Below are 23,812 nucleotides of genomic sequence, written 5' to 3' on the forward strand. Positions count from 1 at the left end.
TATATGTGGGGAGACATGGCTGCATATGTGGGGGGACATGGCTGTATATGTGGGGGGACATGGCTGCATATGTGGGGGACATGGCTGCATTCGTGGGGGACATGGTTGCATTTGGGGACACATTTAAAAAAAAGTATCGGTATTCGGTATCGGCGAGTACTTGAAAAAAAGTATCGGTACTTGTACTCGGTCCTAAAAAAGTGGTATCGGGACAACCCTAGTTACAGGTTAATTTATATTTTTATAATCACAATTTGATATCGTTCATAATGTCGGTTAGCTTCTATCACACTTCTATTTAAACTCATATACATATATGTACCGTATTTATCGGCGTATACGCGCACTTTTTTGCCCTGAAAATCAGGGCAAAATCGTGGGTGCACGGTATACGCCGATACCCGCGTCGAGTGTGAATACTGCACCGACATATACCGAGCGCAGTACACTCGTGTATTGTCGGGCAGTCTCGGGTCCTCTCGCGCTGACGTCCTGGGCGTACAGGACGTCAGCGCGAGAGTAGCCGAGCCTGCCCGACAATACACGAGTGTACTGCGCTCTGTATATGTCGGCGCAGTATTCAAACTCGGCACGGGAAACGAGCGGGGAGGACGCGAGGACGCCGCAGAAGGACGCCGGACCCGACGAAGAGGACACCCGAAGCCGCAGACGGACCCGACGAGGCCGCCGATGGACGCCGCGCAAGACACCAAAACTGTAAATACAAAAAAACTTTTTTCCACAGGAATTCGGGGCAACTTTAGGGGTGCGCGCTATACGCGGGAGCGCGCTATACCCCGATAAATACGTTATTTATATTTAGATATTTCTTTCTTCTAACAAGGTTTATAAATCAACAGATGCGATGGTCATATTTTTCCCTCTGTCCTAAGATGTCATTGATAATCTAAACATTATTTTTCATTTATTTCATGTCAACATATATTCTTACTTTTAATATCATGTGTATTTACAATGCAAGTCAAATTTGTACATTGGTTTGTGAAGATCGGACTTTAAGCCCTGGTTCACACTGGGTACGATTTGGAACGATTTGAGATGCGATTTGACATGTCAAATCGCATCTCAAATCGGCGGCAATTGTCGGCAATGGCACTGTCCTAATCAGTGCGACGCCGCATCTGCGATTTCAAAAAGTAGTTCCTGTACTACTTTTTGCGATTTCGGGCCGCGATTTACATTAAATTGCGGCCGAAATCGCGGCAAATCGCGGCCGCGAAATCGCGGTAAAATCGCGCATTTTACCGCGATTTTGAATTCGCAGCAGTGTGAACCTAGGCTAAACTGTCTCTTAATGGAGACAGGATATTAGCTCAGCTGTGTAAACAATTTCTTCTCAGGGACTCTCGTTGGCCAACACCAGCCATTGTTTTTAGGACAGCTAGAGCCAACACTAGTGTCCACTAAAACTACCCCACAATATGGGTATATCTCCTCACCTGAGACCAGTTCAAACATCTTGTTTGGTGAGAAAGCTACTATCATTGTTCTAAACTTTCGAGAGCTCAAAACACCACTCTCAGCTACATGACACCATTATTCAAATCATTCTGAGTACATATCAGGCCTGGTCTTTCGTTTCCACAAAGGGCTCTTAAAATTAGAAGATGGCTGATCCCCTGACCATTGGAAAACATGTGTTTTTGCTCTGAAAGGTTTCTTAACAAGCAACAGTCCAATAATGGTGAATTCTGGTTCATCAGCTTTTGAGGCCTGAGCAAACTTTTAACATCTCTACCAGTAAATATTAAATTAATATTATTATTTGCCTCATAACCCACGACACTTCATTCCCTATTTTTATATCGTCTTCTTATACCTGTCCTGATGAAGTCACACTTTGAAGCCATGAAACGCGTTGATGATGCATTTTACAGTTCTTATCCAATAAACACCTACCTTTTGAAGAAAATGTTTCAAATTTTCCTCATTTACTATGGGGGCCTCTGCTGACCTTATCTTAATTTTTTTCTTGGGGTGAAATATCTCCACCGGGATCCAAATACTGCTTAGTATATGACCATCCGGAATTCCCTGATGACCATGGAGTATGGCCAATCATTGACTTCAGTGAGGAGACAGACATATTCTCCACAAGTCCTCAGATAGGTTGTCTGATCCCTGAATGGGTTCCCCACAACCTCACAGATGTGATTCCATCCCCCGTACTTCTAGAGCAATCTCACAGATGTGATTCCATGCCCGTACTTCTACCGATCTTCTAGAACAATCTCACAGATTTGAGTCCATGCCCCATACTTCCACCGATCTTCTAGAACAATCTCACAGATTTGAGTCCATGCCCCGTACTTCCACCGATCTTCTAGAACAATCTCACAGATGTGAGTCCATCCCCCGTACTTCTACCGATCTTCTAGAACAATCTCACAGGTGTGAGTCCATCCCCCGTACTTCTACCGATCTTCTAGAACAATCTCACAGATGTGAGTCCATCCCCCGTACTTCTACCGATCTTCTAGAACAATCTCACAGGTGTGAGTCCATGCCCCCGTACTTCTACCGATCTTCTAGAACAATCTCACAGATGTGAGTCCATCCCCGTACTTCTACCGATCTTCTAGAACAACCTCACAGATGTGAGTCCATCCCCCGTACTTCTACCGATCTTCTAGAACAACCTCACAGATGCGAGTCCATGCCTCGTACTTCTACCGATCTTCTAGAACAATCTCACACCTTCTAGTATTATCACTACACTTAGTCCCATCTCTCCCATCGTCTTTTATCCACTTTTTCCCGTCTCCTGATGGTTTGGAGAATTTCTACATATTGCTCTCATGACAGGTCTACTTTAATTATATACAGAGGGAAGGGGGAGGCGTACACAGACTCCTCCCAGTGTTGGTTTATTAGGGGGGATCTATAGGGTATTCTGACCCGTCCAATCACAATACCCCTGAGGAGGCGCCTGCACTGTGTATAGGTACCTCCCAGACATGAGATCGTCCTCCAATCTGGTCATTTCCTGATAGATCAGATGACAAAGTGGTATCTATGAGGGTCTCTGCCATGTCATGTCTATGGGGCCCTTATTGTACTATAACACACCCCCTCCCCCTCCTGACCTGTACTGGGAAATATCAGGGCTGTGATTGGTGAAGACAATACTGCTGTTATCTCCAATATTGTTCTATGGGTGTGATTTGTAGGAAGCTTCTGTACAGAGGCTCCTATTCATTCACAAAACTAAAGCACAGCAAACACTCTTTACTATGCTTCAGTGGGGAATAAACACAGCGGTAATTGGTACCAATCCCTCAATGTGCTCATTCAGGAGGGGGCTGGAAACACATGACATGCCAATACCCCCACTCTCCATCCTGAATACCACACTCTATCTCCATTGGGCGAGGGAGGAGAGGAAGACAGCCAGCGGCACTGCAGGGAGGGAACTCGCAGGCATTAGTAGGTGGTCCCAGGAAAGAGGTGAATGGTTTCAGTGACGAAAGATGTATTTGAACATTTTGATCTTCCCGTGGCTTCTCTGCAGCAGCTGAAGCTGGTGGAAGTAGAGAGAAGCCAGCAACAATGGAACCACGGGTGTATCGGTGCTGTGGGGGGGCAATGGGTACTGTGGGGGGGATCAATTCTGAAGGGGAGCTTATAGCAGAAGGGGAATGCCATGGATGTAAATCGTACTGACCTGGCCACCTGGAAGCAGTTCTGTAGATCAGTATGACATCCATGGCAGTGGAAAGGTAAAAAGTGTCACCTATGGCCTGTTTTTAAGTACCAACGTTTGTCATCATTTCACCGCCACACACCTGTGCACAATTTTAGGGCTGGACATGTTGGGTGTCTATTTACTCAGCACAACCACAGCTTTGATATTTTACCAAAAAGATGGTAAAATATTGAAGTTGTGCACTCCTGAAATAAAATTTTGTATATTTTTTTTACTGAAATGTGCCCTTAATATCGTTCAGTGTGTACTGTACTGACAAGTGTATGAGTATGATCTCAGGTACGAGTATGAAAGCTGCCTGATGAAGGAAACCAAGGGGTCTTATAGACAATTAATTGAATGAAAGTGACAAGCATTTGTTCATATAAACTTTAATAACACAGTGATTTCCTATGATGGTGAGGTCCATCTAGTGGCCATAATACAGTATTTTTCCAGAAATACCTCCATCAGTAAAAATAGTGCAATACGACTTTTTTTTTTTTAAATCAGAGAGGTTTATTGACAAAAACAAATTTTTTTTTTTTTAAACAGAAAAGAAAATCACAGCAAGTACACAGCTCATAAATATATCACCGAAACATTCCACCAGAGCAAATGACAGTTCACACATAAAGCACAGCAGACTCCCATATGGCATAAAACCTCAGTCCGAGGCCACTATTTAAAAGGCACTAGCCCCACTGGAGCACCTACATCCCCCAAATCACATACAAACGATAAATCCAATGGATCAAACTCCCCACCCTCTGACTGCCCCCCATGGCTGACTACCCCCCCGTCTATCTAAGCAACCTATCCATGACCAGATCTACCGGGGACAAGCCAGGGGAATCTAACCATGGGGCCCACACTTGCTCAAACTTTCTCGAGCAACCCCTGTGTTGATAGACATACCTCTCCATTCTTATGGTGTCACCCATTTGAGTAATCCATTCCTTCAACGTTGGAGGATCAACTGCCTTCCAATGCCGAAGGATTAGCCTACGGGCCTGAAACAGAGCTCTCAGTATGGCCAGCCTGCTATTATCGTCCAGTGACATATCTATAATTCCAAGAAGACACGGTTTCGGGTCAACAGGTATGTTAGTCAGATAAACTCTGTTAAGGAGAGCCACGACCCCTGACCAGAATAAATGAAGCTTGGGGCACCGCCACAGTAAATGAATTAGGTCGCCATGGTCTAGTGCAGTTAGAGTCTGACCTTATCCCCATTTTAAATAGTCTGACGGGTGTGTAATGCACTCTGAGCACAATATACAATTGGGATAACCGCTGGGCCACATTCAGGGAGCACAGCTGTGCAATACGACTTTAAAGCCACTAGATTAATCCAATGATCATATGAAATAAAATATGGCCATAAATTGTCACAGCTGGACACATTAATTCAACAAAGTTTTAAAAAAAAAAAACAGACCTCTAAGTGTTTGTGAAATCTTCCACCCCAAAATGTACTCAGCCGATGAGAGGTAATGACTCCATTTTTATTTTTCTCCTGCTATCAATGGCCAACACGGTACAACACTTCATCCATGTCTTTGGTGATCTCTGATCTCCTTATGAACTGTTTCTTACATGATGAAGATCAGCCATGGAGTATATCTGAGGTGTATATCAGGGTGTGCTTCTTCCCTACATGAGAGCTGTGATGTCCAGCAACATTCATATACAAGACATTTCCCGCACTCACGAATACACCTCAAGGGATGTGTGGGATCCCTGATGTACAGGAAGACAGAACTTCAGTGAGGAACATTTCCCTCACTCAGGACAGGAAAGTGGCTTCTCCCCCGTGTGAGATCTCTGATGTTTGTAAAGAGTGGACTTCGCTGTAAAACATTTCCCGCACTCAGCACAGGAAAACGGCTTCTCCCCCGTGTGAGATCTCTGATGTCTGGAAAGATTGCGCTTAATTGAAAAACATTTCCTGCAAACAGGACAGGAATATGGCTTCTCCCCTGTGTGAGACCTCTGATGTCTGTAAAGATTGGTCTGCACTGAAAAACATTTTCCGCACTCAGGACAGGAATACGGCTTCTCCCCTGTGTGAGAATTCTGATGCATAGAAAGAGCGGACTTTATTGAAAAACATTTCCCACACTCAGGACAGGAATACGGCTTCTCCCCCGTGTGAGATCTCCGATGTTTGTAAAGATTGAACTTCTGTGAAAAACATTTCCCACACTCAGAGCAGAAATACGGCTTCTCCTCAGTGTGCAACATCTTATGTTTTTCAAGATTGGACTGAATTGAAAAACATTTACCGCACTCAGAACAGGAATACGGCTTCTCCCCCGTGTGAGATCTCTGATGTGTGGATAAATGCGAGGCCTGTGAAAAACATTTCCCGCACTCAGTACAGGAATACGGCTTTTCCCCTGTGTGACATCTCTGATGTATTAAAAGTTCTGATTTTAGTATAAAACATTTCTCGCACTCAGGACAGGAATATGGCTTCTCACCCGTGTGCACTTTTTGATGCGTGTAAAGATGTGAGGCCCGTGAATAAGATTTTCCACACTCGGAACAGGAATACGTTTTTTCTTCCGAATGAGATGTTCTATGTTCGTCAAGTCTTGATTTAAAAAGAAAACATTTCCCACACTCAGGACAGGCGTACGGCTTCTCCCCTGTGTGATTCCTTATATGCACATTAAGTTGGGATTTAAAATGGAAACCCTTTCCGCACTCAGTACAGAAAAACCTCTTATCTGCAGGAAGGACAGCACAGTCCCTCACAGTCTGAGGTTCCTCAGGATAAGAGGAATACGGCTTCTCCCCCGTGAGAGATCGCTGATGTGTGTAAAGATTGGACTTCTGTGAAAAACATTTCCCGCACTTAGGACAGGAATACGGCTTCTCCCCCGTATGAGTTCTTTTATGCACATTAAGATTAGATTTAAAGCGGAAACACTTCCCGCACTCAGTACAGGAAAACCTCTTCTCTGTTAGAAGGACGGCACCATCCCTCACAGTCTGAGGTTCCTCAGGATAAGAGGAATACGATGGTCCGGCACCGTCCCGCACAGTCTGAGGTTCCTCAGGATAAGAGGAATACGATGGTCCGGCGCCGTCCCGCACAGTCTGAGGTTCCTCAGGATAAGAGGAATACGATGGTCCGGCACCGTCCCGCACAGTCTGAGGTTCCTCGGGATAAGAGGAATACGATGGTCCGGCGCCGTCCCGCACAGTCTGAGGTTCCTCAGGATAAGAGGAATACGATGGTCCATCTACACTGTGTGGTGCCGGATGGACATTTGAGGTAGTCGGGTTTTCTCCTGGACTATACTGTGTGATGTCCTCATCTTCTACTTTACAGTCTGGAGACAAAGTGAGACAATCCTCTGAGGTTTTCCTCATCTCCCGTCCATCTACTAAAATAGAGATTAAGAAGATTATTACTAGACATGAGCAGATTGGTTCCCCTAAACCAGGACTCCGCCCACATCAGGCAGCTTTGTTTCTGAGGATCTTACAATTCCCCCCTGAAGGTAACTAGTAAATGGCTCCTCTGATCTCCTACCTTATTTATCCTCTTGACCACTGGGCACTTAAACCCCCTTCCTCACCAGACCAATTTTCAGCTTTCGGTGCTCTCACAATTTGAATGACAATAACTCAGTCATACAACATTGTGCCCATCTGAATTTTTTTTCCTTTTTTCCCCACAAATAGAGCTTTCTTTTGGTGGTACTTGATCACCTCTGCGGTTTTTATTTTTTGCGCTATAAAAGAAAAAACACTAAAAATTCTGTAAAAAAAAAAAAAAAAAAAAATCTCGTTTCTGTCATATTAGCAGGTATTGCGGAGTATGGGGGGTATTGCAGAGTGTGGGGGGTATTGCAGAGTGTGGGTGTTATTTATTGCAGAGTATTGCACAGGGAGGGAGGGATGGATCTGTGACTGCATTTGTCACAGATCCATCCCACAGCAGCTGCTGCTGCTGCCGCTCTCCCCCCTCTCCTCTCACACTGTACCGATCGGTACAGAGAGGAGAGGGAGGAACCGGCGTCATTACATGACGCCGGTTTGTTTACAAGTGATCGCTCCGTCATTTGACGGAGCGATCACGTGGTAAACCGCCGCTATCAGCGGCGATTTACCGCGATCTGTGATGCGCCGGGTCTTCTAGACCCGGCGCTCACAGATGCTTCTGGGAGCGCGCCGCAGGGGGCGCGCGAGTGAAGCATTCTGGGAGGACGTCCCAGGGACGTCGTCCCGGAATAACTCCACCGCTCTGTAGACGTCTTTTGTCTATGGAGCGGTGGGGAAGTGGTTAATCCATGATTCAGTCATGAATAACAGCAGGGCTGAGCCCCACCAGAGGTCAGAGAGTGAGGATGGCGGGAGAACAACCAAGATGAAAACTGGACTGATCCTGAAGACCTCCATCATTGGGTTATTGACTCCTCCCTCATTATCACTTTCTGTTTAAGATTCCAGTTTGAGGATATTATCACATTATTATCACCATGTAAAAGTCTGTGCTCCAATCAAATCATCAGATATAAAATGTCCAGCTGGTAGAAAATGGGTGTAACCAACGAGAATACATATTATGTATATATATATAGCAGTGAGTAGAGGGGAGAGAGCAGAAGTCAGGACTATGTAATGTACAACATATTGTATAAGATACAACAGATAGGACTATATAGTATCAGAATGATGTAATGTACACCATAGAGTATATAGTGCAGGGGTCAGGAGTATGTAATGTATAACAGAGTATATTGTGTAAGGGTTAGGACTCATAATATTGATATTCAGTAATCAGTGGTGACCTAAATGTTCACATGAGACAAGTTGCAGAGATCCCACACCGCTGCCTCCCATCTCCTGAGACTGAATACATTGGGGCAGATTCACGTACAGCCGCGTAAAATTGTGTGGGCGTAACGCATCTGATTTACGTTACGCCTCCGCAACTTACACAGGCAAGTGCTGTATTCTCAAAGCACTTGCTCCGTAAGTTGCGGCGGCGTAGCGTAAATTGGCCGGCGTAAGCCAGACTAATTAAAATTTGGATCAGGGGGGCGTGTTTTATGTTAAACTACTGTGACCCGACGTGATTGACGTTTTTGCGGAACGGCGCATGCGCCGTCCGTGGAATTTCCCAGTGTGCATTGCTCCAAAGTACGCCGCAAGGACAGCATTGGTTTCGACATGAACGTAAATGACGTCCAGCCCCATTCACGGACGACTTACGCAAACGACGTAACTTTTTCAAATTTCGACGTGGGAACGACGCCCGTACTTAACATTGGCTGCGCCTCATATAGCAGGGGCAACTTTACGCCGGGAAAAGCCTAATGTCGGCCGTGCGTACGTTCGGGAATTTGCGTATCTAGCTAATTTGCATAATCGACGCGGAATTCGACGGAAGCGCAACCTAGCGGTCAAAAAAAAAATGCAGTTAAGATCCGACGGCATAAGAGACTTACGCCTGTCGGATCTAATGGATATCTATGCGTAACTGATGCTAAGAATCAGGCGCATAGATACGACGGCTCGGATTAGGACTTACGACGGCGTACATGGCGCTGCACCGTCGTAAGTTATCTGAGAATCCGGGCCATTGTTTCTATGTGTTTATCAGATGATGGGGGATCTAGGTGGAGCCTCCGTACTGCTCTCTCCTTTACAATAAAGTCTCCTCTTACCCGGTGATGTGAGGGGCGGCTGATTGTCCATCATGACGTCCTTGTAGAGATCCTTGTGTCCTTCTAAATACTCCCACTCCTCCATGGAGAAATAGACAGTGACATCCTGACACCTTATAGGAACCTGACACACACAATGATACAGTCACCATCCAGACACACCCCTTGTCTGTTACTGGATAATGTCCCAGAATTCCCGGCACCGCTCACCTCTCCTGTCAGCAGATCCATCATCTTCTTGGTGACTTCTAGAATCTTCTGTGTGTTGTGTCTTGTAGGGATCAGGGATGGAGGTGGGGGGATGGGGATGGGATTCTGGATTCTCGAGGATCTTGTGGTCATATTATGAGATTTTCTTGTAGATTTCTTCATTATTACTGTACAGTTCTGTGTTATACAAAGATAAATATCACTCTCCCATAATCCCTCATCTCTATGGTCAGCTCTATATTTATTCTCCAGGGATTGGTCACAATGTTCCCGATTCAGCAAAGGACAGACATCTCCATCCAATGATATGATTACAATGTGGTCAGATTTATAGATCCTTCTAGAAGTCATATAATAGAGTCACTAATGTTTTACTAGGCTCACTGACCCACCAGGAAATGTTACCCATGGATTTAGTGGTCAGTGGGAGCGTGGCATGTTGGTAATCATGGGTCTCACTGATTGGACTAACAGCGGACATTATTCTCTTCTAGAATCAATGCCGCCATCTTGCGCTATAACCAAATATCATAGAGTACGTACACTTCATGTATTCATAGTACTTATCGCTTCTCGGCCTTTTGGCTAAGACCAAGTGTAGTATCTGTTCTTTTCAGTTGCCAGTAGGTGGTGCTATGCTGACCGTCCCCAGTACACAGCGAGGTGGAAAGGGATGGTGGTCGGCGGACGCTAAACCTGCTGGCGTGGAGGTGGAAGCCTTCCGATTTGGACGGAGAGATATGAGGTCAAAGCTGGAGGGCTGGGCCCCTAGCCTGGACTTGGTGGTGGGAGGAGCGGTTAGTATTTCCCGAACGTGATTAGGTGGGAGGGATGGGGGTTGTGGGAGTAAGGAAAAAATACTAAAGCGCTACTAAATATTAAAATATACGACACCACAAAAATAACGAAATAATAATTGCTGCATATAACAAAGGTGAACCAAACCAAAACGTGAATAATAATGTTAATATATATGCGCTAAAATTAACTAAGGTGATGAAACCATGTACAGCATGAGTGTAATACCTGATCCAATTAGGTAAATTACATATACATAAGTGAAGCACAAATAACAAGTGTAGATAGCATTAAGTAACACAATAGTCCCAGTGTAAATGCTGTGAAAAACACACATGCAGCACACCCCCTATGGGAAGGAGGAACAATTCGTATTGATGACTTGAAAATAGGAATGCTGTGTGGGATGAAAACACTCTGCGCTTCTCAGGCTGCCACAGACCCAGGTGTCAGATCTTCAGATCAATACAGCTCATAAAGGACAGGGGAAACAAGAAAACAACAGATCCTCATGGTGCAATACTGCTGTAACCAGGACAAAGACAGAGACTGTAGCTTGTACAAGTCCCCACTCACGGATCCAGGATCCCCTGTCCTGCAGTTACCCATGACTAAGTCACGTGTCTAGTGACGTAACATGTGGGGGAGGAGCCACATGACAGGAACGACGGAATATACATCCGTATGAGGAGACCATTAACCTGAGCAGCAGCTTGAGTAACATTGGCGTATCTTTTTCCGGGGATCCATGAGTGCGCACTTGTACAAGCTACAGTCTCTGTCTTTGTCCTGGTTACAGCAGTATTGCACCATGAGGATCTGTTGTTTTCTTGTTTCCCCTGTCCTTTATGAGCTGTATTGATATGAAGATCTGACACCTGGGTCTGTGGCAGCCTGAGAAGCACAGAGTGTTTTCATCCCACACAGCATTCCTATTTTCAAGTCATCAATACGAATTGTTCCTCCTACCCATAGGGGGTGTGTTTTTCACAGCATTTACACTGGGACTATTGTGTTATTTAATGCTATCTACACTTGTTATTTGTGCTTCACTTATGTATATGTAATTTACCTAATTGGATCAGGTATTACACTCATACTGTACATGGTTTCATCACCTTAGTTAATTTTAGCGCATATATATTATTATTATTCACGGGTTGTGGGAGTAGCCTGCTGAGGTGGGCTCTCCCCGATCTCTCTGAAATCCTACCTTCCTGGCTGGGAGGGGTGCTGCTGGTCCAGGCCGGGGGTCAGGGTTTGTTGAAAAGCCTGTGGAGATAGTGACCCTGGAGTGGCAGTGCAGGGGTGCCATACATTGCACGAGTGTTTGAGGGGCACTCATCGTGTGGCACCTTGGTAACGATCTCCACAAACACACTTTTCACACCAGCCTCTAGGGCCGAGCCTTTTGGATAAGACCAGGGGAATTTTTGTTTCCCATCGTATTGCACGATGGTCACTTTCTACTCACCTCTCCCACACTTTCTTTTTTATCTTTACCCCGTGTGTTGTCACGTTTTTGTCTTCTTTTTGTTGGTGCGCTTTTTGTACACCTTGTGTGTGATTAGTAGAGTGCCGGTCCTCGGACCAGCCCTGAACGTCTTGGGAGTAGGTGGACATGGCCTTTTGGCTTAGTTCGCCTGCTCTCATGGGGTCTCCCTTCGGGGGAGCCTCACAGAGGAGGGTTCTGCTTCGGCAGACCCTCCAAGAAAGTTGGGTCCATGTCGGCTTCGGCTGCAAGGACCACAGATTACCTCAGTCCCTGCCAGGAGCCTAACGCCCCAGGGGATCAGGGTTGGGCCCTTTTCGGAGGGCCACTTGATGATGCACCCGTCACAGTTTTTTGTGTTTCACTCTTTATGTGTGTGCACATTTTTTCCTGCACCGGGTGAAGTTTTTGGGCTGTGTTATGCACGCCACAGGCATTTCAAAAGGAAAAAAAATTCATAGTACTTGTGTGGATGTCGTTATTGATTAGAACAGTGTTTCTCAATCAGGGGTTCTGCTTAATTCACCGTTGTGGAGGATGTATATCTGTCCAATGGACAGACAGTGAGTGAGTGAGTACTGACAAGTCACATTAATACCCGATGTTTCCAGTGTAGTTCCAGCTACTATGGCATCACTGAAGAGGGCGGAGCGGGGTTATGGGAAGGGCGTGCAGTGTGTGAGAAGCATCTTGTCTCCCTCTCATATCAGTAGCTATTGATTCCAGCAGGCATGGAATGCTGTAGTGAGGTGAGCAAAATAGGTGACATGTGTAGCAAAATACCTTCACTCCGACTAATCCTAACTGTACTCATCCATCCCAGGTGTGACATCACCTGGGATGGATGGGAGAGGAGAGCTGGATGGCATCAGCACACCATAACAGACATGTACCAGCAGCTTCCCTGTGCAGGTCTGCATGTGGGGGGGAAATAAACAGTACTACAGACCCCCTGTGCCCTGACCTGGTGACCCCCCCCTGTGCCCTGACCTGATGACAAGACTTGCGTGTGACTTGAGCTGGTGACTTCCCTGTGCCCTCACCTGGTGACCCCCCCTGTTCCCTTACCTGGTGACCCCTGTGTACCCTCACCTGCTGACCCCCCCTGTGCCCTCACCTGGTGACCCCCCCGTGTCCTCACCTGGTGACAAGACTCCCCTGTGACTTGACCTGGTGACAAGACTCCCCTGTGACTTGACCTGGTGACAAGACTCCCCTGTGCCCTCACCTGGTGACCCCCCCTGTTCCCTCACCTGGTGAGACCACTGTGCCCGGCCCAGGTAACATGACTCCCCTGTAACTTCCCTGTGCTCCTCTCTGGTGACACCCTTTGCTTTGCTCCGGTGACAACCCTGTCTAATTTCAGTTGACATTCGACCCGGAATGTAGGGCCAGATTCACGTAGAATCGCGGCGGCGTAACGTATCCTAGATACGTTACACCGCCGCAATTTTTCATCGCAAGTGCCTGATTCACCAAGCACTTGCGATGAAAACCTACGCCCGCGGCCTCCGGCGCAAGGCGGGCCAATTCAAATGGGCGTGTGCCATTTAAATTAGGCGCGCTCCCGCGCCGGACCTATTGCGCATGCTCCGTTTCCTAACTCCCGCTGTGCTATGCGCGCCGTGACGTCATTTTTTTGAACGGCGATGCGTGTAGCGTACTTCCGTATTCCCGGACGGCTTACGCAAACGACATTGATTTTTAAATTTCTACGCGGGAACGATGGCCATACTTTAGACAGCAATACACTTGCTGACTAAAGTTAAGGCACCAAAAAAAAAGTGTAACTTTGCGACGGGAAACTAGACTAGCGGCGATGTAGCGAACGCGAAAAACCGTCGTGGATCCGCTGTAACTCCTAATTTGCATACCCGACGCTGGTTTACGACGCAAACTCCCCCCAGCAGCGGCCGCGGTACTGCATCCTAAGATCCGACAGTGTAAAACTATTACACCTGTCGGATCTTCTGGCTATCTATGCGTAACTGATTCTATGAATCAGTCGCATAGATAGAAACAGAGATACATCGTCGTATCTCCTTTGTGAATCTGGCCCTTTGCTTCTATGCAGAAAAAAAGCCAGCCTAAGTTTTCCATTAAGGAAGTAAGTGTTATTATTTATTCTATTATTTAATGATATTTTATAAAAATAATTGTTATACCAACAGCTTGCTGATCACACTGATGTTCCATGATCTGTTAATCCGAAAATAATTTTAGGGGTTTCCCAAGATCTTATTTTTTTGCCAAAGGTTCCTCAATGCCCCAAAAAAATGTGAAACACTGGATTAGAAGAAAGTGACTCTGAGGCCTCGTACACACGACAGAGTTTCTCGGCAGAATTCACCGAGAAACTCGGTCAAAACCCGGATTCTGCCGAGAATCTCTGTCGTGTGTACACTTTTGGCTCGATGGAGCCGCCGAGGAGCTCGTCGAGAAAATAGAGAACATGTTCTCTATTTTCTCGTTGTTCTATGGGAGAAGGCGGCCCGCCGAGCTCCTCGGCGGCTTCATCCCAAAACTCGACGAGGAACTCGACGTGCCAAGCACGTCGAGTTTCTCTGTCGTGTGTACGAGGCCTGAATACATCCCAGTGTACAGCGGGGTCAGATTTAACCCTTCATTACACTCACCTCTCCAGTCAGCAGGCTGAGCATCTCCAGGATGAGGTTCAATATCTTCTCATTCCGGGGAAATTCCTTCCTTACATTCTTCACAAAACTCAAATTCTGCTGATTGTCCATCATGACGTCCTTGTAGAGATCCTTGTGTCCTTCTAAATACTCCCACTCCTCCATGGAGAAATAGACAGTGACATCCTGACACCTTATAGGAACCTGACACACACAATGATACAGTCACCATCCAGACACACCCCTTGTCTGTTACTGGATAATGTCCCAGAATCCTCCTCACCTCTCCTGTCAGCAGCTCCATCATCTTCTTGGTGACTTCTAGAATCTTCTCCATGTTGTGTCTCTCGGGTTTTAGGGAGTCACATGGAGGCTCTGTGATGGTCATGTGATCACCTGACTTCACAAGAGGAAATCTCTGTATTGAGGAACCAATAGGAATATCATGTTAGAATCCCAGAATCCTCCTCACCTCTCCGGTCAGGTCTGTGTTTTATTAATAGAGATAAGAGTGATGTCATGTGACCTCCCAGAATCCTCCTCACCTCTCCGGTCAGCAGGTAGATGATCTCCAGGGTGAGGTTTAGTATCTTCTCAGTCATGTGACTCCGGTCCTCCTCCATCCTCATTGGTGGCGTCATTTGATCTATACAGGTCTCCTTGTAGACGGATAACTTTGGGAAATGAAAGTAAGAATTATCTGGATGGTATTGGTCACACAATTATTATTCATGATTTATACAGTGCCAACAGTTTATGCAGCGCTTTACAATGTAGAGGGGGGACAACACAATCACAGTACAGTTCAATACAGAAGGTACAGGAGGGCCCGGCTCATAGAGCTTACATTCTAAAGGTGGCGGTACAAGAGGTAATAGCTTCAGAGAATGATTTGATGGTGGTGGCTTGGGGACAGTTGTTAGGTGGGATAGGATGTGGATGTGAGGGGGTAATAGAAGGGTTGCTGGATATTTAAGAACTACTGCCCCACAGGAACACACTTATTCCGCGTACACACGATCGGAAATTCTGACAAGAAAAGTCTGATGGACTTTTGCTGTCGGAATTTCCGCCAAGAAAAAATTGAAAGCAGGGTCTCTATTTAGCCTCTGTAATTTTTTTTCGAAAAATCCATTTGTCTGTATGCAATTCTGACGCGCAAAATTCCTACGCATGCTCGGAAACAATTTGACGCATGCTCGGAAGCATTGAACTTAATTTTCTCGCCTCGTCGTAGTGTTGTATATCACCGCGTTCTTGACGGTCGAAAGTAAAGGGATTTTTAATACAGCTTACCTGTAAAATCCTTTTCTTGGAGTACATCACGGGACACAGAGCGGCATATTCATTACTATATGGGTTATATGGAGTACCTTCAGGTGTTGACACTGGCAATCTCAAACAGGAAATGCCCCTCCCTATATAACCCCCTCCCATAGGAGGAGTACCTCAGTTTTGTAGCAAGCAGTATGCCTCCCAAAATGGTCCCCAAAAAGAGGGGTGGGAGCTCTGTGTCCCGTGATGTACTCCAAGAAAAGGATTTTACAGGTAAGCTGTATTAAAAATCCCTTTTTCTTTATCGTACATCACGGGACACAGAGCGGCATATTCATTACTATATGGGATGTCCCAAAGCAATGCTCACAATGAGGGGAGGGAGAACATCTCCAAGACAAAAGGATTTAATTTAGAGAAATACTCAAATCATAATAAATCCAACTTAGTTGAGAAAAATAATCTTAAATTTTAAATTTAACTCAAAAAAGAGGAGCCCCCGGAATCCGAGGGTCTCAAACTGCAGCCTGCAGCACTGCCTGCCCAAAGGCTGTATCAGACTTCCTTCTTACGTCCAACTGGTAGAATTTTGTAAACGTGTGGACAGAAGACCAGGTTGCCGCCTTGCAAACTTGAGCCATAGAGATCTGGTGGTGTGCTGCCCAGGAGGCGCCCATGGCTCTAGTAGAATGAGCCTTTAATGATACTGGAGGAGGCAACCCTTTCAAGCCGTAGGCCTGAGTGATTAATTGCTTAATCCACCTAGAAATGGCGGACTTTGCAGCTGCCTGCCCCTTCTTGGGCCCATCCGGTAATATGAACAGCACATCTGTTTTCCGGATCTTCTTTGTAGCTTTAAGATAGGCCTTCATGGCCCTGACGATATCCAAGGTATGCAGCAACCCTTCCTTTCTGGAAGTAGGTTTAGGGAAGAAGGATGGTAATACCAAATCCTGGTTCAAATGAAAACTGGAGACAACCTTCGGTAGGAAGGAAGGATGAGGGCGGAGAACGACCCTGTCCTTATGAAAAATAAGATATGGTTCCTTACAGGATAAGGCCGCCAGTTCCGATACTCTTCTTGCGGAAACTATGGCGACCAAAAATACTAACTTTCTTGTCAGTAAAACCAAAGGAATTTCAGCCAACGGCTCAAACGGTTGTTTCTGTAAACTTGACAGAACAAGGTTTAAATCCCACGGGCAAAGCGGGGATTTAACTGGAGGTTTAATACGTAAGACCCCTTGAAGGAAGGTCTTAACCAGCGAGTGGGTGGCCAGCGGCCGCTGAAACCACACTGACAGAGCAGAAATCTGTCCTTTGATTGTGCTTAATGCCAATCCTTTATCCACTCCTAGCTGGAGAAAACTTAATACTCTATCGATGGTAAATTTGCGAGAAAGCCATCGCTTGGACTCACACCAGCCTACATAGGCCTTCCAGACCCTGTAATAAATCACCCTAGAGACCGGTTTCCTGGCTCTGATTAGGGTAGAGATTACTTTCTGAGACAGACCTCTACCCCTGAGAATCAGGGATTCAGCTTCCAGGCCGTCAAATTTAGATGCCGTAAGGCAGGGTGGAGGATCGGACCTTGCGATAGCAGGTCTGGCCGTAGAGGAAGAGTCCAAGGGTCTCACACTACCATCCTTAAGATTAGTGAGTACCATGCCCTTCTGGGCCATGCTGGAGCTACCAGGATGACTGGTATGTGCTCCACCCGGATCCTGCGCAGCAGGCGGGGTAGTAACTGGAGCGGGGGAAACGCATAAAGAAGTTTGAACTGATGCCAAGGGCAAACCAACGCATCGGTTCCGCTGGCCATCGGATCCCTTGAGCGGGACATGAACCTGTCTAGCTTCTTGTTGAGTCTCGATGCCATGATATCCACGTCCGGCACTCCCCATCTTTGGCAGAGTGCTTGAAAGATTTGTGGATGCAGAGACCATTCCCCCGGCAAAAGAGTCTGGCGGCTTAAGAAGTCCGCCTGAAAGTTGTCCACTCCTGGAATGAATATTGCCGATATGCAGGGCACATGAGCCTCTGCCCATGGGAGAATCAAGCTCACCTCTCTCTGAGCGGCTTGACTCCTGGTTCCCCCTTGGTGATTTATGTATGCCACGGCCGTGGCATTGTCTGATTGAATTCTCACCGGGAACCCCTGCAATTTTGACGTCCAAGCCCTGAGGGCTAGTCGAGCAGCTCTGAGCTCCAAGATGTTGATGGGCAACTGCTTCTCTGGCGTTGCCCAAGTACCTTGGCGAGTGCAACCATCCAAAATTGCTCCCCAGCCCGTCAGGCTGGCGTCTGTGGTCACTATCTTCCAAGCCACTGGGCTGAAAGACTTCCCCTTCAGTAGATTCTGAGGGTCTAACCACCAACACAGACTTTGTCGGACTCTTGATGAGAGCGGCAACGGGATATCCAAGGCCTGTGGCCTTCTGCTCCATGCTGACAGGATGGCTGCCTGCAGGATGCGAGTGTGGCTCTGGGCGTATGGTACCGCCTCGAATGTGGCCACCATCTTGCCTAGTAACCTCATACATAGGCGAATAGTCGGTTCCTTCTTGCTTAGAACCAGTAGGATTAATTCCTTGATGGCTTTGACCTTCATCAGAGGTAGAAACACTCTTTGTTGTTCTGTGTCTAATCTCATGCCGAGATATTCCAACTGCCTTGTGGGCAGGAAAGCTGACTTTTCTCGATTTAGGACCCAGCCGAACTTCTCGAGGTATTGGACCGTGAGGGCCACTGCTCGCTCCAAGCCGGGAGACGAGTGATCTATGACTAGGAGGTCGTCCAGGTATGCTAGGATCGTGACCCCTTGGATCCTTAGTTTGGCTAGGATTGGAGCTAGGACCTTCGTGAACACCCGGGGGGCCGTAGCCAACCCGAAGGGAAGCGCCACGAATTGGAAGTGACGCGAAGCCACCATGAAGCGTAGATATTTTTGATGTGGCTGATAAATTGGAAGATGAAGGTAGGCATCCTTTATGTCTATGGACGCCATGAAGTCGTCCTTTTGGAGTGTGGTAGCTGCTGACCGCACGGATTCCATCCGAAATGAGCGGATCTTTAGGTATGTATTTACCATCTTTAGGTCCAAAATTGGCCTGACATCTCCATTGGGCTTCGGGATGATGAATAGGTTGGAGTAGAAACCTAGCCCCTGTTCCAGGACTGGTACCTCTACTATTACTTCCTGGGAAAGTAGATGATTTAATGCCGACATTAATGCGGCTCCTTTCTCCGGATCGTTTGGAATCCTCGACTCCTGGAAATGAAGAGGAGGAAACCTTAGGAAATCTAATTTGTAGCCCGTGGCCACGGAAGACCGTACCCACTCGTCGGGAATGCTGGCTTCCCAAACCTCTGAAAAGAGTCGCAGCCTTCCCCCCACCTTCGTGGGTGGGGGCGCCCCTTCATAAGGTCGGCTTGGGGGCTGGTTTTGCTGGTTTGCGAACCCACTGCTTTCTGCCTCTAGCAGCCTGTCCTTGTGATTTGCTGTTGAAGCCGAAGTTTGCTTTCGCAGGAGGCCGTCGATACTGTTTGGCATTAGAGGGCCCCTGCCCAGGGGAGTACTGTCGTTTAAACGCAGGCCCCTGAAACTTCCTCTTAGTTGGCAAGAGAGTACTTTTGCCATTTGAAATGGTTTGAATGTATTTATCTAGGTCTTCTCCGAAGAGTCGTCCTCCATGGAAGGGGAACCCTACCAGGAGCTTCTTGCATGGGGGCTCGGCCTCCCAGCTTTTTAACCATAAGAGTCTTCTCATATGGATAAGGGATAACGATAAACGTGACGCTTGCTGGATAGAATCCTTAATTGCGTCTACTGTAAAACATATGGCCCTAGGGACATCCGAAAATTCTTCTGCCTGCTGGGCAGGAATAAGTTTAAGCATCTGCTTAACTTGATCCGATAATGCTTGAGCAACCCCAATCGCAGCCACAGCTGGCTGTACTACTGCCCCTGCAGTAGTGAAGGAGTTCTTAAGTAGTGCTTCCAAGCGTTTATCAACTGGATCCTTGAATACCTGTATGTTTTCTACAGGGCATGTTAATGATTTGTTAATACATGAGATGGCTGCGTCCACTGCAGGAGTAGCCCATTTCTTGGAAAATTTATCTTCCATAGGATATAGGGCAGAGAATCTTTTAGGTGGTAAGAAGATTTTATCTGGCTTGTTCCAATCTTGGAACAAAACTCCCTCTAGTAGAGGGTGGATCGGAAATACTGCATTGCTTTGAGGCGCCCTCAGTGAGCCCAAAGCTGAAACCGTAGATACCTGGAGATCTGGTACTGGCAAGCTGAATGCATTATGGACCAAGTCCGTTAAGGCTTGAATCCACCAGCTCTCCCCTTGGGAGACTGCTCCAGACTCCTCTGTATCCGGATCTTCGATCCCTGAACCTACTTGGTCCTTGTCCAAGAGGTCGTCCAATTCCCCTGAGGAAAGGACCTCCTCTTCTGAGGGTCCGCGCTCGGGCGACGGAGATCTAATCCGTTTACTGCCCCGCATAGCTGTGGCTATCATTTTCCCATTCTTTTCTCCATCTCTCTTAAAGAGGTGAGTAATACCTTGTCCGTGACCATCTTAGGGTTGGACTGACCCGCGCCAGCTCCAGATCCCGATGGCCCCAAGGCTCCCTGTGGGGAAAGCAGCGGCATAACTTTGTCCGAGACCTCAGACTCTCGGATGCCATGGTACAATACCGAGGTACACCTGCTACCTATTGGTATTTGGAACTATAAAAGTTAATTGCCCAAACACCTGTTTGGGGGATAAAAAATGCTTCCTCTCCCCTAGATGACTTTTCTTTTTTTTTTTTTTTTTCGTTTTTGTTTCAAATCCAGGAAAGAAAAAACATTCTGTCCCCCTGAGTAGTATTGCAAAGAAAAACTATGAGATGGAAAAGAAACAGCCTATTTCTAGGCTTGAAAAACAGTCTTCTGAAGACTGCAATATCCTTTCTGGCCACTGTGTGTCCTCGGCGCCCCGTGCTGCCGCTCTGGTCTTTCCTCCCCAGTTCCAAAGTATTGAATGAGCTGTATGGAACAAACAAGGAAGGGCCGCCCCTTCCTTAAGCCACTGACCCGCCCTTCCCCCCCAGCAATCTCAAACAGGAAATGCCCCTCCCGACAGGGGGGGGGGGGGTTTGGGAGGAAGGGACCTCTCTGCTCCAGCAAACTGCAGCCTGGAACCACGAGGAGGTCAGCGTTTTGCCTGCTTTGCAGGCTCTGAGGAGGAAGACTGAATGGAGCATCGCCTGGAGGCTTGCAGGTAAGCACAGCTCTCTGACACACACATATACTTTTATATCACACAGGCCCCACTCAATGCTTTTCCAACACTACAAGGGAGGTCACATCTTATGGGGAATAATACATATAGAGCCATCCTATCTTTATGATATGTGACTAGTTTGCCAGATGCAGTGCATAACTTTAGGCATGTCCCCTGTGACCCCCCAGAAAAAACCTGCTAAGAACCAAGTTCCGCAAGTTTTCCCCTCACTTACCTGCTCCATGCCGCAGGACTTTGCCAAGCAAGAGGCCCAATCTTCCCCCATCTCCGTGGGGATGTCTAGACCTTCAGGCCCTGGGTTCCTATGAAGGATCCACTGTCCTGGGCCCATATAGCACCCTGGCAACAGAAAACATTAGGCACCCAAAGGTTTTCTAAGTTCTGGGCCCAGGGTCCAGCTCTCTAAAAAGAAAAGCATTATGGGCTATACCCCAAGGGTTTGGGGCCCGGTTACTGACCACTTTAGCGCTGAGGCTTTTTTGGACAGAACCGGTAGCTCACCTAATCCCAAGGATGCGGAGGCAAGCTAAACCATGACTAACACCTAAGACACTGGCGTAAAAACTGAGGTACTCCTCCTATGGGAGGGGGTTATATAGGGAGGGGCATTTCCTGTTTGAGATTGCCAGTGTCAACACCTGAAGGTACTCCATATAACCCATATAGTAATGAATATGCCGCTCTGTGTCCCGTGATGTACGATAAAGAAAAAGAGAACTTTTGTGAGACCGTGTGTATGCAAGCCAAGCTTGAGTGGAATTCCGTTGGAAAAACCATCCAAGGTTTTTCCAACGGAAATTCCGATTGTGTGTACGCGGCATGAGTTTGGACTGTTTTGCGTCTGATTTTTGTATTTACATTTTTGGGCTCCTAGGACCCTTTTGTTCTGCCAGATCAGAAATTCCCTTTCCTCTGTTGGGTTTGTTTGAATTTAATTAGTTTATAGATCTGCAGACAAGGAATGATAAATACGACCCTTCCTTTGACTTGAGACAGTGCTGTGAGGTCAATGTCGGGGTCATCATGATGTCCAGGAAGGAGAAATTGCTGACTTTTGGCCGGAGTTGCCGGCTAATCAGGATAATTGCCAGAACTCCGGGTGCAAGGCTCCAATCTCCGGCAGCCTGCTGACTGACAGGAGTGATGTCACTCTCTACAGTAAGAGAAGGGATTGGATTGGATAGCAGGAGGATGCAGAAGGTGGAGTACAGAACTGTGGGGGAGGAGTCTATTCTGTACGCTCTAATAGCAATTCAGTGTGGGTAGGAGGACAACAGGGGGAGGGGTTTGTTCTCTAATGCCGCGTACACACGACTGTTTTTCGGGTTGTAAAAAATTACGTTTTTAAGGGTCTAGAAAAAACAAAGTTTTTTTCAACCCAATCATTAAAACGGCTTTGCCTACACATGATCGTGAAAAAAAAAATGCTCTAGCAAAGCGTGGTGACGTACAACGGCACTATAAAGGGGAAGTTCCATGCAGATGGCGCCACCCTTTGGGCTGCTTTAGCTGATTCCGTGTTAGTAAAAGACGATTCGCGCTTTTCAGTCTGTTACAGCGTGATGAATGTGCTTACCAGAACGAGCGCTCCCGTCTCATAACTTGCTTCTGAGCATGCGCATTTTTTTCACGTCGTTATAGCCCACACTCGACCATTTTTTACAACCTTAAGATCGTGAAAAATGATCTGGAGCCCACACACGATCGTTTTTTAATGACATAAAAAAAACGTTATTTTTTATAACAGAAGAAAAACGGTTGTGTGTATGCGACATTAGTCTTGGTCTATTTTGTGTTCTGGAACATTTTTCTTGACCAGTGAGATGGTGAGGTGAAGGCTTCCTACATTTGCTGGCAGGAGTTCTTTAACCACTTCCCGCCCGGCCTATGGCCGATTTACGTCCGGGAAGTGGTTATGAAATCCTGACAGGACGTTCTAGAACGTCCTGCAGAATTTCATGCCGCGCGCGCCCGTGGGGGCGCGCATCGCGGCGATCGGTGATGCGGGGTGTCAGTCTGACACCCTGCATCTCCGATCTCGGTAAAGAGCCTCCGGCGGAGACTCTTTACCACGTGATCAGCCGTGTCCAACCACGGCTGATCACGATGTAAACAGGAAGAGCCGCCGATGGCTCTTCCTCACTCGCGTCTGACAGACGCGAGTAGAGGATAGCCGATCGGCGGCTCTCCTGACAGGGGGGGTTAGCGCTGATTGTTTATCAGCGCAGCCCCCCCTCGGATCGCCACACTGGACCACCAGGGATGCCCACCCTGGAGCACCAGGGTGGGCAAAAAATAAAAAAAGCCAAAAAAAAAAAAAAAGTCTAAAAAAAAAATAAAAAAAAAAAACATAAAGAAAAAAGATGCCAGTCAGTGCCCACAAATGGGCACTGACTGGCAACAATCAGTGCTGCCACCCCAGTGTCCATCAGCGCCACCCCAGTGTCCATCAGCGCCACCCCAGTGTCCATCAGCGCCACCCCAGTGTCCATCAGTGCCACCCCACAGTGCCCATCCATGCCCAGTGCCCACCTAGCAGTGCCCATCTGTGCCACCCATAAGTATCCATCAGTGCCGCCCATGAGTGCCCATCTGTGCCGCCTATGAGTGCCCAGTGCCGCCCATGAGTGCCCATCAGTGCCGCCTATGTGTGCCCATCAGTGCCGCCTATGTGTGCCCATCAGTGCCGCCTATGTGTGCCC

General features: G+C 47.2%; 1 protein-coding gene and 1 pseudogene across 1 annotated transcript in view; one reads left to right on the forward strand and one right to left on the reverse strand.

Annotated features, from left to right (window-relative positions):
- Positions 1 to 3,444: 3,444 nt before the first annotated feature.
- LOC120935219 (zinc finger protein 850-like) overlaps positions 3,445 to 23,812 on the reverse strand; it is a 94,964-nt gene continuing 74,596 nt past the window's right edge. The window contains exons 5-7 of the mRNA XM_040347386.1: positions 5,569 to 6,544; positions 4,625 to 4,772; positions 3,445 to 3,541 (exon numbers count right to left, since the gene is read on the reverse strand). Of these exons, the coding sequence (XP_040203320.1) occupies positions 3,445 to 3,541; positions 4,625 to 4,772; positions 5,569 to 6,544 (1,221 nt within the window). The remainder of the gene's footprint in view (positions 3,542 to 4,624; positions 4,773 to 5,568; positions 6,545 to 23,812) is intronic.
- Positions 10,169 to 10,374, forward strand: LOC120938689 (annotated as a pseudogene).

The sequence above is a fragment of the Rana temporaria genome, chromosome 4 (assembly GCF_905171775.1).
Source record: "Rana temporaria chromosome 4, aRanTem1.1, whole genome shotgun sequence".
NCBI classification, from domain to species: domain Eukaryota; kingdom Metazoa; phylum Chordata; class Amphibia; order Anura; family Ranidae; genus Rana; species Rana temporaria.